This window comes from Rhinolophus sinicus, chromosome 16 (genome assembly GCF_057876585.1).
Source record: "Rhinolophus sinicus isolate RSI-liver-muscle chromosome 16, RSI-T2T, whole genome shotgun sequence".
In the NCBI taxonomy this organism is placed as follows: domain Eukaryota; kingdom Metazoa; phylum Chordata; class Mammalia; order Chiroptera; family Rhinolophidae; genus Rhinolophus; species Rhinolophus sinicus.
The window spans coordinates 171,089,046-171,101,812 of record NC_142516.1 but is presented as its reverse complement, the minus strand read 5'-3'; the positions used below and the strand labels follow the sequence as shown (position 1 = coordinate 171,101,812).

Sequence of the window (12,767 nt, the reverse complement as noted above, 5' to 3'; positions counted from 1 at the left end):
TTGGTATTCAGTGCAATCTGCCAAATATCTTGTTATTTTTCTGGATACAATTTAGGATACAATTTTCCCATCCTCATGATGTTCCCTGTGGCCATGTGAATGGTTTATCATCAAAGTATGAACAAAAGAGAATTGTATTACTTGCAGGTGTAATCTTGAAAAACCAGAAAATAATTTACTACACTGGCTTTTTCCTTCTGATGTGGAGACCACCAGTGCTCATATTGTAGCTTAAATGTCATTCTGGGCACCAGAGTAATAACATCATGGAGTTGTCATGGACATGTAGCATGAGTAAGAAAAAAGCATGATGGCATTAAGTCACTCAGTTTTGAAGTTATTAGTTATAATCGAATTACTTATCCTATCCAGCTGATAAAGCAATTAACCTCAATACCCCCATTCTCACTTCCCTGTATATCAATATGTGTCCTTCCATAGTAAGAAATATCACCATAAGTTTCTCTAACTCTCTAATTCTTACTGCACACAATATAATAGTTGTAAGTGATGCACAGTCTTTAAAGAGAACTTAGCGATATCCATGCCAGGAAGTGTCTGGGCTGTTGAACCAAACCTGAAGCCCAGAAGCCTTTTCCCTCCAGCTTCTGTGCATTTGGCCATTTACAAAGAGTGAAAGGAGGGCCTACACTTCTTCCTATACTACAATTATAGACAATCTAGTTCTCATAAGTCTGTCTTGCATTAAGAAATGCATCGCATAAAACAAGAAGTCCATAATTCACCTTTGAGAGCTTGAAGGGGATAGTAGCACAAATAAGACAGTATGAAATAGAACAACAAACAAACAAACTATCTTATTTAAAAACAAAGAATTAACAAACATTGATAAATTTAATAAATTACTTAAAGTTGAATTTTAACCAACTTTTCATAAATATATATTAAGGAGAAATTTAAAGATTACTTTAGGATCTTGTAGAAAAAATATAGGGTTTTAAATCATTATTACTTGAAGAAAGAAAGGAGGAAAGGAATGAAGGAGGAAAGAAAGGCAGGAAAAGAAGGAAGGAAAGAAGGAAGGAAGGGAGAGAGGGAGGGAATGAGGGAGGGAGGAAGGGAGGAAGGAAGGAAGGAAAGAAGGAGAGAGAATGAAAGTGTGTGTGTGTGAGAGAGAGAGAGAGAGAGACAGAGAGAGACAGAGCGTGCAAAGTACTTCTAGAAATTGAATTTATATTTTTTTAAATTATGCAGTTTTAAAAATCACTTGAATTATCCCTACCATGTTCCAGATATTTCCTAGGTACTGGGAATATAAAATGACAAAGGAGACAGAGTGACCACAGTTCCTTTACAGAGCTTAGAGTCTGGTGATGGAAACAGAAAAAGTATAAGCCAACAAATATAAGAATTTTAAATTGTTGTATGTGTTGTGAAGGAAATTAACACTGTTCCGGCATAGAAAAAAGTACAGTGGATCTACTTTTGATAGTGTGGTCAGGTAAGGCCTTAGCTGAGAGCTGAAGGATGAGAAGATATTAGCAAAAGGATTTTCCAGCGAAAGGGAACACTTTGTTCATAGGTCCTGACACAGAAAAGAGCTGTTTAAAGAACTGAAACAAAGCAAAGATGATAGGGGCAAGGTGATCAATGGTGAGATAAGCAGGTCTGAGAGGGAGAAAAGAGGTCTGTGATAGGCAGGATGCACATATGATGGGCCATGAATGAAGTCTGCTTTTTAGCTTTGGATGCAGTATGAAACCAACTCAAGTTTCATAAAGACCACTCTGGCCACTGTAAGGGAAGAGACGGAGGGGCAGGAATTGGTGAGGGGAAATACATGTTAGAAGATAGTTGTTGTGCTGCAGGGGAGAGGTGATGATGGAGGCTTGGATCAGGCTGGCAGCAATGTAGATTGGGGAGACAGACTAGAGAGACATTTTGGAAAAGGATTCAACAGATTTGGGGGAGTAACTGGCTGTGGGAAGTGGAGAAGTTGACCACTCAAGGGTGACATTCAGGTTTCTGTCCTGAGCAATGGATGGTACCATTTGTTTAAAAGGAAGGCCTAAGTAGAGAAAGTTTGTGGGGACCTGGGGAGGATGAGAATGGAGAGTTCTGTTTTGAACAGTAATGCCTAAAATAAATCCAAGTAGCAATGGGCAAGTGGTTGGTTAGATATGCACGTATGGAGCTCTGAGGAGAGAATTGGAAGCCATTACTACATCGAAGGCACTGAAAGCCACAGAAGGGAGTATAACGAAAGGAGGTCCAGAATTAAGCTCTTCAATATCAACAACCAGTGATCTCAGCTAAGATTAAAAAAGATCCATCAATGAACCATCTATAAAATGGATTTGGGGATGGTTGGAAACGAGGGTGGGAGGGTAGCTGAGAATTCCGTCGCATTACGTCAGCCAAGTGCAAGGCAAGCCTGGACCAGTGTAAGGGAGAACTGATCCTTTTTCTCTTCTCATCAAATACTCTCTCCCGTGGCATTCTCATTTCATCTCCTCATGTCAACTGTTGCCTCTAGGTCTATATTTCAGTCCTGATGCTTCTCCTTGCTTGCTAAACACCACATTTTGGGTGTTCCACCAGTACCTCAAACCAAAAGATTCAGTCAAATCCAGCTCATTTGTTCCATCTTCCTCATTGCCATTTTTATACCCCTACTCCCACTGATGGTGCCAATAAGGAAGTATGAGGTGGAGCTGTCATTGAGTCTGTTCCCTCGTGTTCCTTTCTACTTTCCTTAATGAGTAAGTTCACAAAGCCTGTTGATTACACATCAGTAATATTATTTAATCTGGCTAAGTTTCCATTTCTAAAGTATAGTCACTTTTAAAAGTAAATGCTTTTAATCAAGATTCAGTGTTACTATTTGTTTGTTTGTTTGTTTGTTTGTTTGAAGAACTTTATTCTCTTCAAATCTTTCTCCCCCAAATTTATCTTTGGACTAAGCTATAGTATGAAAAAAAAAGTTAAGACAGTTTGCAGACTGGCAAAGCCATTCAACCTTAGCAGAAGAAGCTACTTTGGTTCTACTTTTATTTTTCATGTTTAGGAATGAATCACTGAAAGCAGAGATAGAAATAGAGAGGGATAGGAAAGGTTAGGGTCATCTACTTCATCTCCTTGTTTGTGCCAGGAAGATTTTTCTTTGTTTATTTGTTTGTTTTGGGGGGATTGTTTGTTTGTTTTAATGTCAAATGCCTGTGAGATGCTGTACAATAAAAGTCTTAGATTACAAGATTTCAATCATTTTTGTAAGGTACTGATTATCTTTCAAGTTGTTGTCTGCATTTTTCTCTGAAGTGCTTTCCACACACAAAAAAATAATAATAATAAAATAAAAATAAAAATAAATTCACTTGAATTAGGCACCAGTGTAACTATATTGTGTCTTTTACTATGGCAGTGCCCTTGAGGTCTTACCTTTCTACATAATCTAGTAGCCGGGAACAGTGATTTGAAGCAGGAGCATCATGACCTCCTACTGCATAAAGAAAGCCATCGCATGTGGCCACTCCAACACCCCCTCTTCTTTTACACATCGGAGCACACATGTTCCACTTATTTGTATGAGGATCATAATACTCCATTGAACTCAAACAAGAACTTCCATCACGACCGCCGACTGAATACAACCTAAAAACACAATTGGGAAAACATGATTTAATACTACAGTCTGAATGACAAAGTGTAGAAAAGCAAAAGTCCTTTAAAAAATAAATGTTAATCACTGTATGAGCCTCACTGTATTTGAAATACTTTCTTCACTTGGAAATCTTTGTTAAAGTTACTCTATAAATGATTACATAAGCCTGGAGTTCCCATCATTCTACTATGCAGTATACCAGGTGAAATTAAAACAACTACAATATTCTACATTCTATTATTTCTAGAACGTCAGATCTAACATAATGAAATCATGTTAACATATTATTTTAATAAAAGTTGAGGAATGGTTATTTAAAATATAGAATAAGATGTATTCAACTCTAATATTCTTTGAAAATGATCATAATCAAAAGAAAATTGGTTATCTTACTTGATCAGCATTTGATTTGCATCAGCAAATATATCTTGCCTACTCCTTGGGTTCTGTCCCCACAGTTTAGAACATCAAATAAGTGAAATAATCTAAACAAATATTGTCATAACACCCACTTCCTTAATCTGTGCCTGTACTGTAGCTAATGTGCTACATAGATAAACAAGACTTTACAGGAAAAAGTGTGCAGTGATGTTTGATTGAATATCTCCGAAACTCAGTTCAAAGTCATTTTGCTAATTATTTCATTAGTGAGTCCAAAGTGTTCTCATTATACCCATGAACAAACCAGGAAACAAACCCCGCATTCAATTCTGCAGGGTGAGTAGACGTACCATACAAAAAAAAAAAAAAAAAAAATATATATATATATATATATATATATATATATATATATATATATATATATATATATGTTATATATGTCTGTAGAAAGTGCTAAGTGCTGTAGACATAGATAAAGTAAACATACATTACATACTTCTTTGAAAGTATGGAAATGCTGCAGTGGGGTCAGAAGCACAACTGGTAGAAGGGTGTTATGTTTATAATTTTAAATGTATGGTCAGAAAAGGTCTCATTAAGATATGATGATGTTTGCACAAAACTTTGAAGAAGAGGGTAGTGATTGGAGGAAGTTCAGGAATCTAAGTTGAGAAGATTCGAGGAAGACTGAAGAGTTGAGTACAAAGGTCTTGGAACAGTAAGAAAGCCAGAGTGGCCGGAGCAGAAATTGAGGGTAGTATGTCAGATAAGGTGAAAGGTGAGGGTACAGGGTGGACCTCCGACAGGTATTTGTAGACGTTTACCCTGACTGAAACACGAAGCCTTAAGATGATTTTGAGTACAGGAGTGCTATGACTTGCTTATGTTTGAATAAGATTAGATGTTGTGGGATTTTTGTCTTACTAGTGGACATTATGCTTAATATATTGGTAAATAGATTTAAATCTATACTTTTCAGTTTCTAAGTTAATGTACAAGAAGACATTATCACTTAGCATACAAAATAATTCAGATCTCAGATTTACAAATGCATGCTCTAATATCCTTTAATAACTAAAATAATGATGTTTAAACTGATTTCAAATCTGGGAGACTTTTTTTTTTTTAACTGTTCGTGTTTGTCTTAATGCCTCCATGATGAAATGTTTCTGATTGCCCAAGGGTGCCCTTTATGAATATAATGCCTATTTGCTTGATTACTCACAAGTTGTTTGCTAGCTCTCAAACTTGCAATATGCTGAAATTAGCCAATAAGAGAATTTTAAGGGACAAGTATTAGACAATCTAGCTTGCAAGGCACCAGAAGTGAAATATTCACTCAGAAGTCTTTATCTTCCTAAATACTTTATAGACCTGAACTTCATTTATTTCTATGTTTTATTTAAATTGGAGATCTAACTCAAAGGAAGTTCGCATATGCCATAATTTTGAGGTATTATTAAAAGTTAACTACATTTTTGCAGGAATTTTATTTATTGGGTAAATATCTTCACACAAGTGACATAGCATGGTCCCTGAAACACAGTTAATACATAAAAATACCATCCTCCTTTTTCTATTGTTTTGAAAGAATTATTGACTTCAAGCTGCTCTATTTATATACATTACAATGATAAATTACAGTATTGGTATATATATAAACTCAACATTGCTGATAACACATTATTTCTGTGCAATCATATATCATGAATTTTCTCTTTCTGAAATTATTAAAATGTTAACATATAAAAATATATAGCTAAATGTGTATTAAACAGTAGTGATAATTAATATAACACATTGATTACATTATAGAACTCAAATATTGAGCCTATTAGTATTGCTTATTATTTGGAAATTAAAATGTTCCTGCAAAGTTCACAAGTTACAACATTATTGACTTAATTTATACATAAATATATATGTATGTGTATATTACAAACCACTATTCCTTCAGCCTCTCTTCTGTGTCAACCCTCCCCTAATAAAGTTCAGTAACACTAGGGATTATACAAGAAAGAATTTTATATAATGCCTTGATAAACATGACCTAATATTTGCTATTCCTTTTGTAAAATAAATGTTTGATATATGGTAGTTGTTATTTTATAAATTATTTACTAAAGCCTAATCAAGGTTATCAATGGTTTCTTTCATTTGATTAATAATGAAGTTTGTAATTTTAATAATATAATATAAATTATTGATTAGTACCAGGGAGAAACTAGTTGAAAAGACTAAATACTCTGAATTTAGCTCAAGAAACATCTTTGAAAAATAAATTAAATTGTAATGGATCCATTGTTAAAATTAATAAGTGCATTTCAATACTTGAACATGTTTTGAAAATTATGCACTTTACAAATGTATATATTAACCAACAATATCTGTAATCCACTTATTTTGAAAGATAAATTTGCTAAGTGACTAAGAACTAGAATGTAAAAATAAATAGCAATAATAATAACATTACTATAGTTATTATTAAAGTTAAAAAAAAATAACCAAGGGATAGAAACAGTATACTCGAAGCAGTTAGAATAGATGCTAAAACGTACTCACAAAACTTCATGGACTATTACCAAAGGTTATCTTCTCAAGTCTCCCTTTACAATCTATTAAATTATTGTTTAGATTGATTTCCTGTTTTGTTTTACTACAGTGACAAATTAGATGTTGATAATCTGAAGAGGAGAGAAGAATCTGATGCTAGAAGTAAATGCACTGACAACATAGGAAGCGACAGCTGACAGTTTCACAGCAAGAAAGGAAATGTGACATTTTAACTTAGAGTTGAAAGATGAGTAGACATTTCTAAGATGAAGAAATAGGGAGAAAGCATTATAAGTAAAAACAAGGGGCATGAAGGGTCATAGCAGGTGATAAATAAAGAGTGGCAGTATGTCATATTGATGGAAGGGGTGGTGGTGAAGGAGGAGAAAGGAGAGATGCAGGTGGCAAGATGAAAATATTAGACTGAGAATGAAAGGGGTTGTATGCTATGCTATAGAGCCGTAGTTTCATTATGAAGTAATGAGAAAATGACAGCAAAATAACACTTTGAAATCACCAGGGTCATAGTTCAATTTGCTGTGAATATTGACCAGTATATCCCTTGCATGCCCCAAATTGGCAGGAGATCAGAAATATTCCTGACTTAAGAAACCTCTTTAGAATTTTGCTGAGAATGACAAGAATCTGAGTCTTTCCTACTATTTTCCTAAATTATGTGTTTATTCAGCTTAAAGATAAGTTTTAGCTAAAGTTTAGGGACCAGGCCTCAGTATTTTGAGACCTAGGTGCCCTGTGCCCATCTAAGTGAGTGCCATATGTTTACTATTTTAGTACCTACAATATATCAGTTGCAGGAAACAAATCCTGTATTAATTAGGATATGAGTTCAAATGTGTGTAAATAGCTTTGCAGGTGTTGAGACCCTGGCTGTTTCCCATTATCATCTGTAGAGGAAAAACCTTTGTCACAAACTGAAGAGTCTAAAATTGTACCCTACTCGTAAGCTAACAAATTAGCCTTCTGCAGTTTCATAGATACTGGAAAAAGACACAAGATTCCCAGGTTGGAGAAAGATGACTTTGCTACTCACAACATAATAGACAGCATGAGCTTCACCTTCACGTTTGTTCTTCTTGCCTTGCCCACCCCCCGCCCCCAAGTCGCACCAGAATGACACAGAGAGATGCAGGCAAATGCTTCAGCAGGCTTTTATTTTTTTACTTTTCCACATCTGAGGAACGCTGAGTATAGTAAAAGCTAATTCTTTAAAAGATACTGCCAAAAAACTATGCCCAACCTATGCTCTGAAGGGAGACACTATTATTCTGATCAAGGAATAAATTTCTCTGCCCCAAAGAAAGACACTGTACCTTCCAAAGCTGTTTGATTTAAAAATATTCTTTAAAAGCAATATGAAAAAAAAAAAAAACGTTGCCAGTACTTATTGCTCATAAAATGTGCACTAATGCTAAAACCCCATTGTAGAATTGTCTCCAAACCCCCTTGTCCTGATATCCTAAGGTAGCCCTCGCTATCACAACCACAGTTCAAACAGCAGAATGAAGGAAACATAGAATGAGGAGCACACCCTCTCCCTTTAAGAATTCATCTTTTAAGTTGAACAACTAACTTCACCTGTGCCATTGGCCTGACCTTAGTCACATGGCAATGCCTAATTGATAAAGTGCTGGGAAATGTTCTTATTTTTGGTGACCATTTGCCCACCTAACAACTGGTGTTTATATTATCATATGAAAAGGAGTGAATGAGTATTAGGATACACTTAGCGTTACTGACACAGCACTAGATATTTTCCAGTCCTGTGTGCCATTGTGCATTCTATCCTAGATACCTTTTTACTACAAAAGCTAGGTTATTTCCCACTCATGTATCATCAATCAATTCAGGTGTGTCTCTACCAGAAAGTCTTTCCTGATACCACTTTGTCTTCCTTCCAGAAATTTAACATTATTTACAATCTGTATCCTAGGTAAAATTATTTAACATTTGTTTTATTTTTCCATAGTGCATATTCCAGCAATGGCTCCAGAAAGTGCTTCCAATACCATTATCTAAATATTTGAAGTTCTTGATGATTAGACTTAATATTAACTATAATTTTCACTGATATGTTGTTACCAGAAGGTATTTTCAGACATCCCTTCCCTTTCATAATAAAAGTATAAGAAGTGCATAGCATAGTATAAAACCTTTGAAGCAACTCCATAGATCTAGAATGTTGTTGTTGTTTGTTTCCCAGTTGATGGAAAACTCTAGAAACTGATCCCAAGACAAGGCTTGTCTATAGCTTTTACTATCAGGATACCCCAGCATGTGTTCTTCAGTGAACCTTTTCCTGAGAGGTGCTTGTTGAAGAGCCTTAGGGTGCAGTAAGTGGGATGTCAGTAAGCTTACAACAATGTGTGTGACTACTTTTGTTCCTGCTTACTAAGAAACAGTGATACATGGGGCAAACTCAGCCTGAGACTTGTTGACATTATAACATGGCTGGAAAGCAAGGTGGTGGGTTGAAGTTTGGTAGGACACACGTACCTTTATTAGAATGTGCCCATATTTCCTAAAGGAGCCTCCCAATTGTTAAGATGTAAATTATTCTGGGTCAATTAATTACATCCTAAAACATGGTAGAGTTCAACAACCTAAAACCTGAGAGAAACGGTCACTTCCATACTTTATCTCTCCATGTTTTCTTGCCAACTCCCAATCTACACATACTGCAATTCTGCATTTCCTTCCTCTGTTGTTTTCTATTTCCCTTTAATATAATGTAAGCTCTTTGAAGGCAGATTTGATTTTTTTTTTCTTTGATATGTCATCATGGTCAGTACATGCTTATAAATTTGAAACAAAAATTAATGTAGAACTGGCTTTCAGTTCTTGAAAAAGGGTGATTTATGGAACTTGTCAAAAAAGTACTTAAGTTCCATTGAAATAAAATTTTGACAAATGGCAGAGAAAAGTATTAATCATATGTCTTGGGAATACAAAGGAAGGAAAGATTAGTTTTAAATTGGTGAATTAAAAAAGGATTTGTAGAAAGGTACAGATTGCACTAGGCTTTGGATGATGGAAATATTATAAATGATCTTATTTAGGTAAAAGAAAACAATAATGTATTTTAAATATGTCCAGACACTGTTCTCAAATGTAATAAACTGAATTCTGTTAGTACTGATCTTGCTACATGGAACATTATACATCTAAAGAAAGCAGATTGATGAGGCTATCACTCTAGAGAGTCTTCAAATGTCTCCAAAGATCAGATGAAAATCTGAGACGAGAAACCAAGTGGGATAGTCAGAAGTTATTAAGGAAAAAGACGATGGGAAGGAAATCTAGGCAGAGAGATGAGTATATGAAAAGGTAAAAGAGTGTGATCAAGGCACGTTTAGGGAATCTGATGATTCAGTACCTCTAGGACAGAACGTCTCTGTAAGGTTAGTGTTAAGAGTGAAGACTGGAGAAGGAAAGAGAGGTCTAAATCATAGGCATTATAGTCCAGAGTGAAGAATCTGGCAGTAGATATGCTCAAATAGGGAACCAAAATGAATTCTGTCATTGCTGTACATTCTAATACGAAGGCATGGTTTATCCAATAATCCCTTTGAACCATTGGAATGCATTTGAGTCAATCTACTGTTCTGATGTAATTCCCTTGAACAATTATAAATTATTCTCTAACCAGAGTGATCTTTATAAAATTTAAATGTAACCATGCCACCACCTTGTTTTAATCTTTTACAACATCTTTACTTTAGTATATGAGCTGAGGCCTGCTTTTATATCCAGTCTTTTGGGGCCAGTCTTTCTCGTCATGTTCCAGCCAAATAATGTTTCCTCCACTTGTTTGCATTTCAGATTCAGGGACTTGACACCACAGATTCTTCCTTCTCATTGCAGTTTTTCCTCACTTTCTGGAAGTCTGTTAAATCAATCAAGTCCCAGCTTAAATATATATATCCCCCGCCCCCTCAGGAAGTAATTACAAATCTCTTGAGCCTATTATTAGCTCCAAGGAAGACTCAACAAACAAGAAGCTTCTATTTTTTTTTAATGTGTAAATCTAAGATAACACAATTTTAATATAAATTGCTTACCATATAAAAGCTTATAAAATGTGGGGTTCCATCTTTCAGAAAATGAATACCAAAGTTTGAATACAAAAATAGAAGAAAGGACTTGGAAGGCACCAATCAAGTGACAGGTCCTGAGGCTTGAGTTATTGTGCTGGATATTGGGGCATACTGGAGAAAACAACTGACATTGACCCCTGATCTTGTGAAAACTTCAAGCTGTATAAGCTTCAGGCTGCAATTGCCTAAATTGCAACTTGCAGAAATTGCCAGTCCAGTGAATATTGTTTACATGAGATTTTGAAAGAATGAGTAAATTAGGTTTGGATAGTGAATCATGAAAAAGACTCAGTTGTTTATATCTGTTTTGTAGATTTTCTAGGGGCCATAGCATACATTTATTAAAATTCAAGCTTATTTATGGATGTTCTTAGGCTGTATTAGTATCTATTTTAAAAGCTAATCTAGGAAATAAAGATAAATAAACCAGAAAGAGCTTTCAGCTACAAAGTAAAGTTTAAAAGAACAAAGCTAAAGCAGAAAGCAAAGAAGGAACAAAAAGAATCTCTAGTGAGGATATTGGAGGAATCTGAGGTTTTATATGACCAACCACCACATCAAAATGTCTGTTCACTGTTTTGTTGCATTTTCTTTATTTATCAAGTAAGCCTGTGGCTGTGCTGGCAGAAGATGACGTATCTACCACATAGCTCAAGCCGTTTGATTAGAAGACTGACCAAAATGTTTCATGAAATTGACAGAATTTTGCTCTTAAATTCATGAGAATACATGCATTCATTTTAAGCCATAAAGCAATTTCTTGTTTTCCCACAACGAATGGTATCATACATAATCTAAACTGAAGAAGGATGTTCACTGGGTTTATAAACCTTAATTGAGAGAATTATTCAACATAATATTCAGAGAAGCAATAGTCAGGTTAGGATGACACATTAGTGAGATGTGAGAATAAAACAAGAGGGATAAAAACACATCAGTAGAGATGAGAAAAAAAATAAACAAGTGTCAAAGGGTGATGCTGAAACAATTTTCTACTATGGGTCTGAAGTGAAATGTCTCTTTCTAGTGATTATGTTTCTCTTTCAGTAAAACAGAAAAAGCAACAACACATTAGTAGAGAGTCATCAAACCACAGAATTTTGAGGGCTTTAAATCATACATTTTTTTGGGGGGCGGGGGAATACCCATTGTCGTGTGGGGCGGCTGCGGGGCCTCAGTTCCTGCTCCCCACATAGGAATGCAGGATATGGTGAGGCCAAAAAGGAACACCCATGGAGCCATAGGTAGGGGAGTCATACCACTATAGTCTCACTGGAGTCCGGGTGAGACACACACAGTAGTAGCCACACAATCCGCAGTCCACCATTCACTTCTCTGCCTGCCAACCAACCAAGCAACCAATCAATGCAGCCCCACAGTTACGTCAGTAGCCAATTGGCTAACTGGTTACAGCTGATGGCCAACCAATCACAGTTGATGGTCATTCACTACCAGAGCCAGCACCTCCCCACGTGAGGCTGAGAGCCTGGAAACTGCTCTCTGGGACTCTGCCCCTACACCCATATGAGGGATATATTATTTTGCTTTAAAGATAAAGATTATTTATGTAAATATAAAATAATTATAAAACATTTCCATAGAATAGGATTAAAATTTTGAAAAATCTACTTAATTAAAATGTAACCAATTGCAAGATTAAAAACTTTTAAGTGCTATCACACTCTGATATTTGGGACGAAGAATGGTATCAGAGTAAAACAGGATTTCTTACGATGTTAACTATCTTAACTGGCCAAAAACAAAACAAAACAAAACAAAATACAAGGTCAACAAAAACAACCTGGATAATGATTTTCATGCATAGCCAATTTAAAAGACTCATTACAAGAAATTGGATTGCCAATATAGTTATAACAACATGTGAAAATTTGCAAAACATTGTCTATTAAATATTTAACATATTATTTATTCCATTTATTTCTGATTGAGCTTGGAGAAGATTTATAACAAAACAACCCTATATTAAGATATTTCAAAGGAAAGTATTAGGGAAGGATCACACAAAATTATAATGCTAGATAATTTTCAAAGATCTAGAATAAGGTGAATAACATGACATAAGTAACTTTAATGTA

At 35.2% G+C, this 12,767-nt stretch overlaps 1 protein-coding gene across 1 annotated transcript in view; it reads right to left on the bottom strand.

Moving 5' to 3' along the window:
• Window positions 1-12,767, bottom strand: part of KLHL1 (kelch like family member 1) — a 305,504-nt gene that overhangs the window by 18,482 nt on the left and 274,255 nt on the right. Inside the window, exon 9 of the mRNA XM_019751890.3 lies at window positions 3,400-3,612. Within this exon, the coding sequence (XP_019607449.1) occupies window positions 3,400-3,612 (213 nt within the window). The remainder of the gene's footprint in view (window positions 1-3,399; window positions 3,613-12,767) is intronic.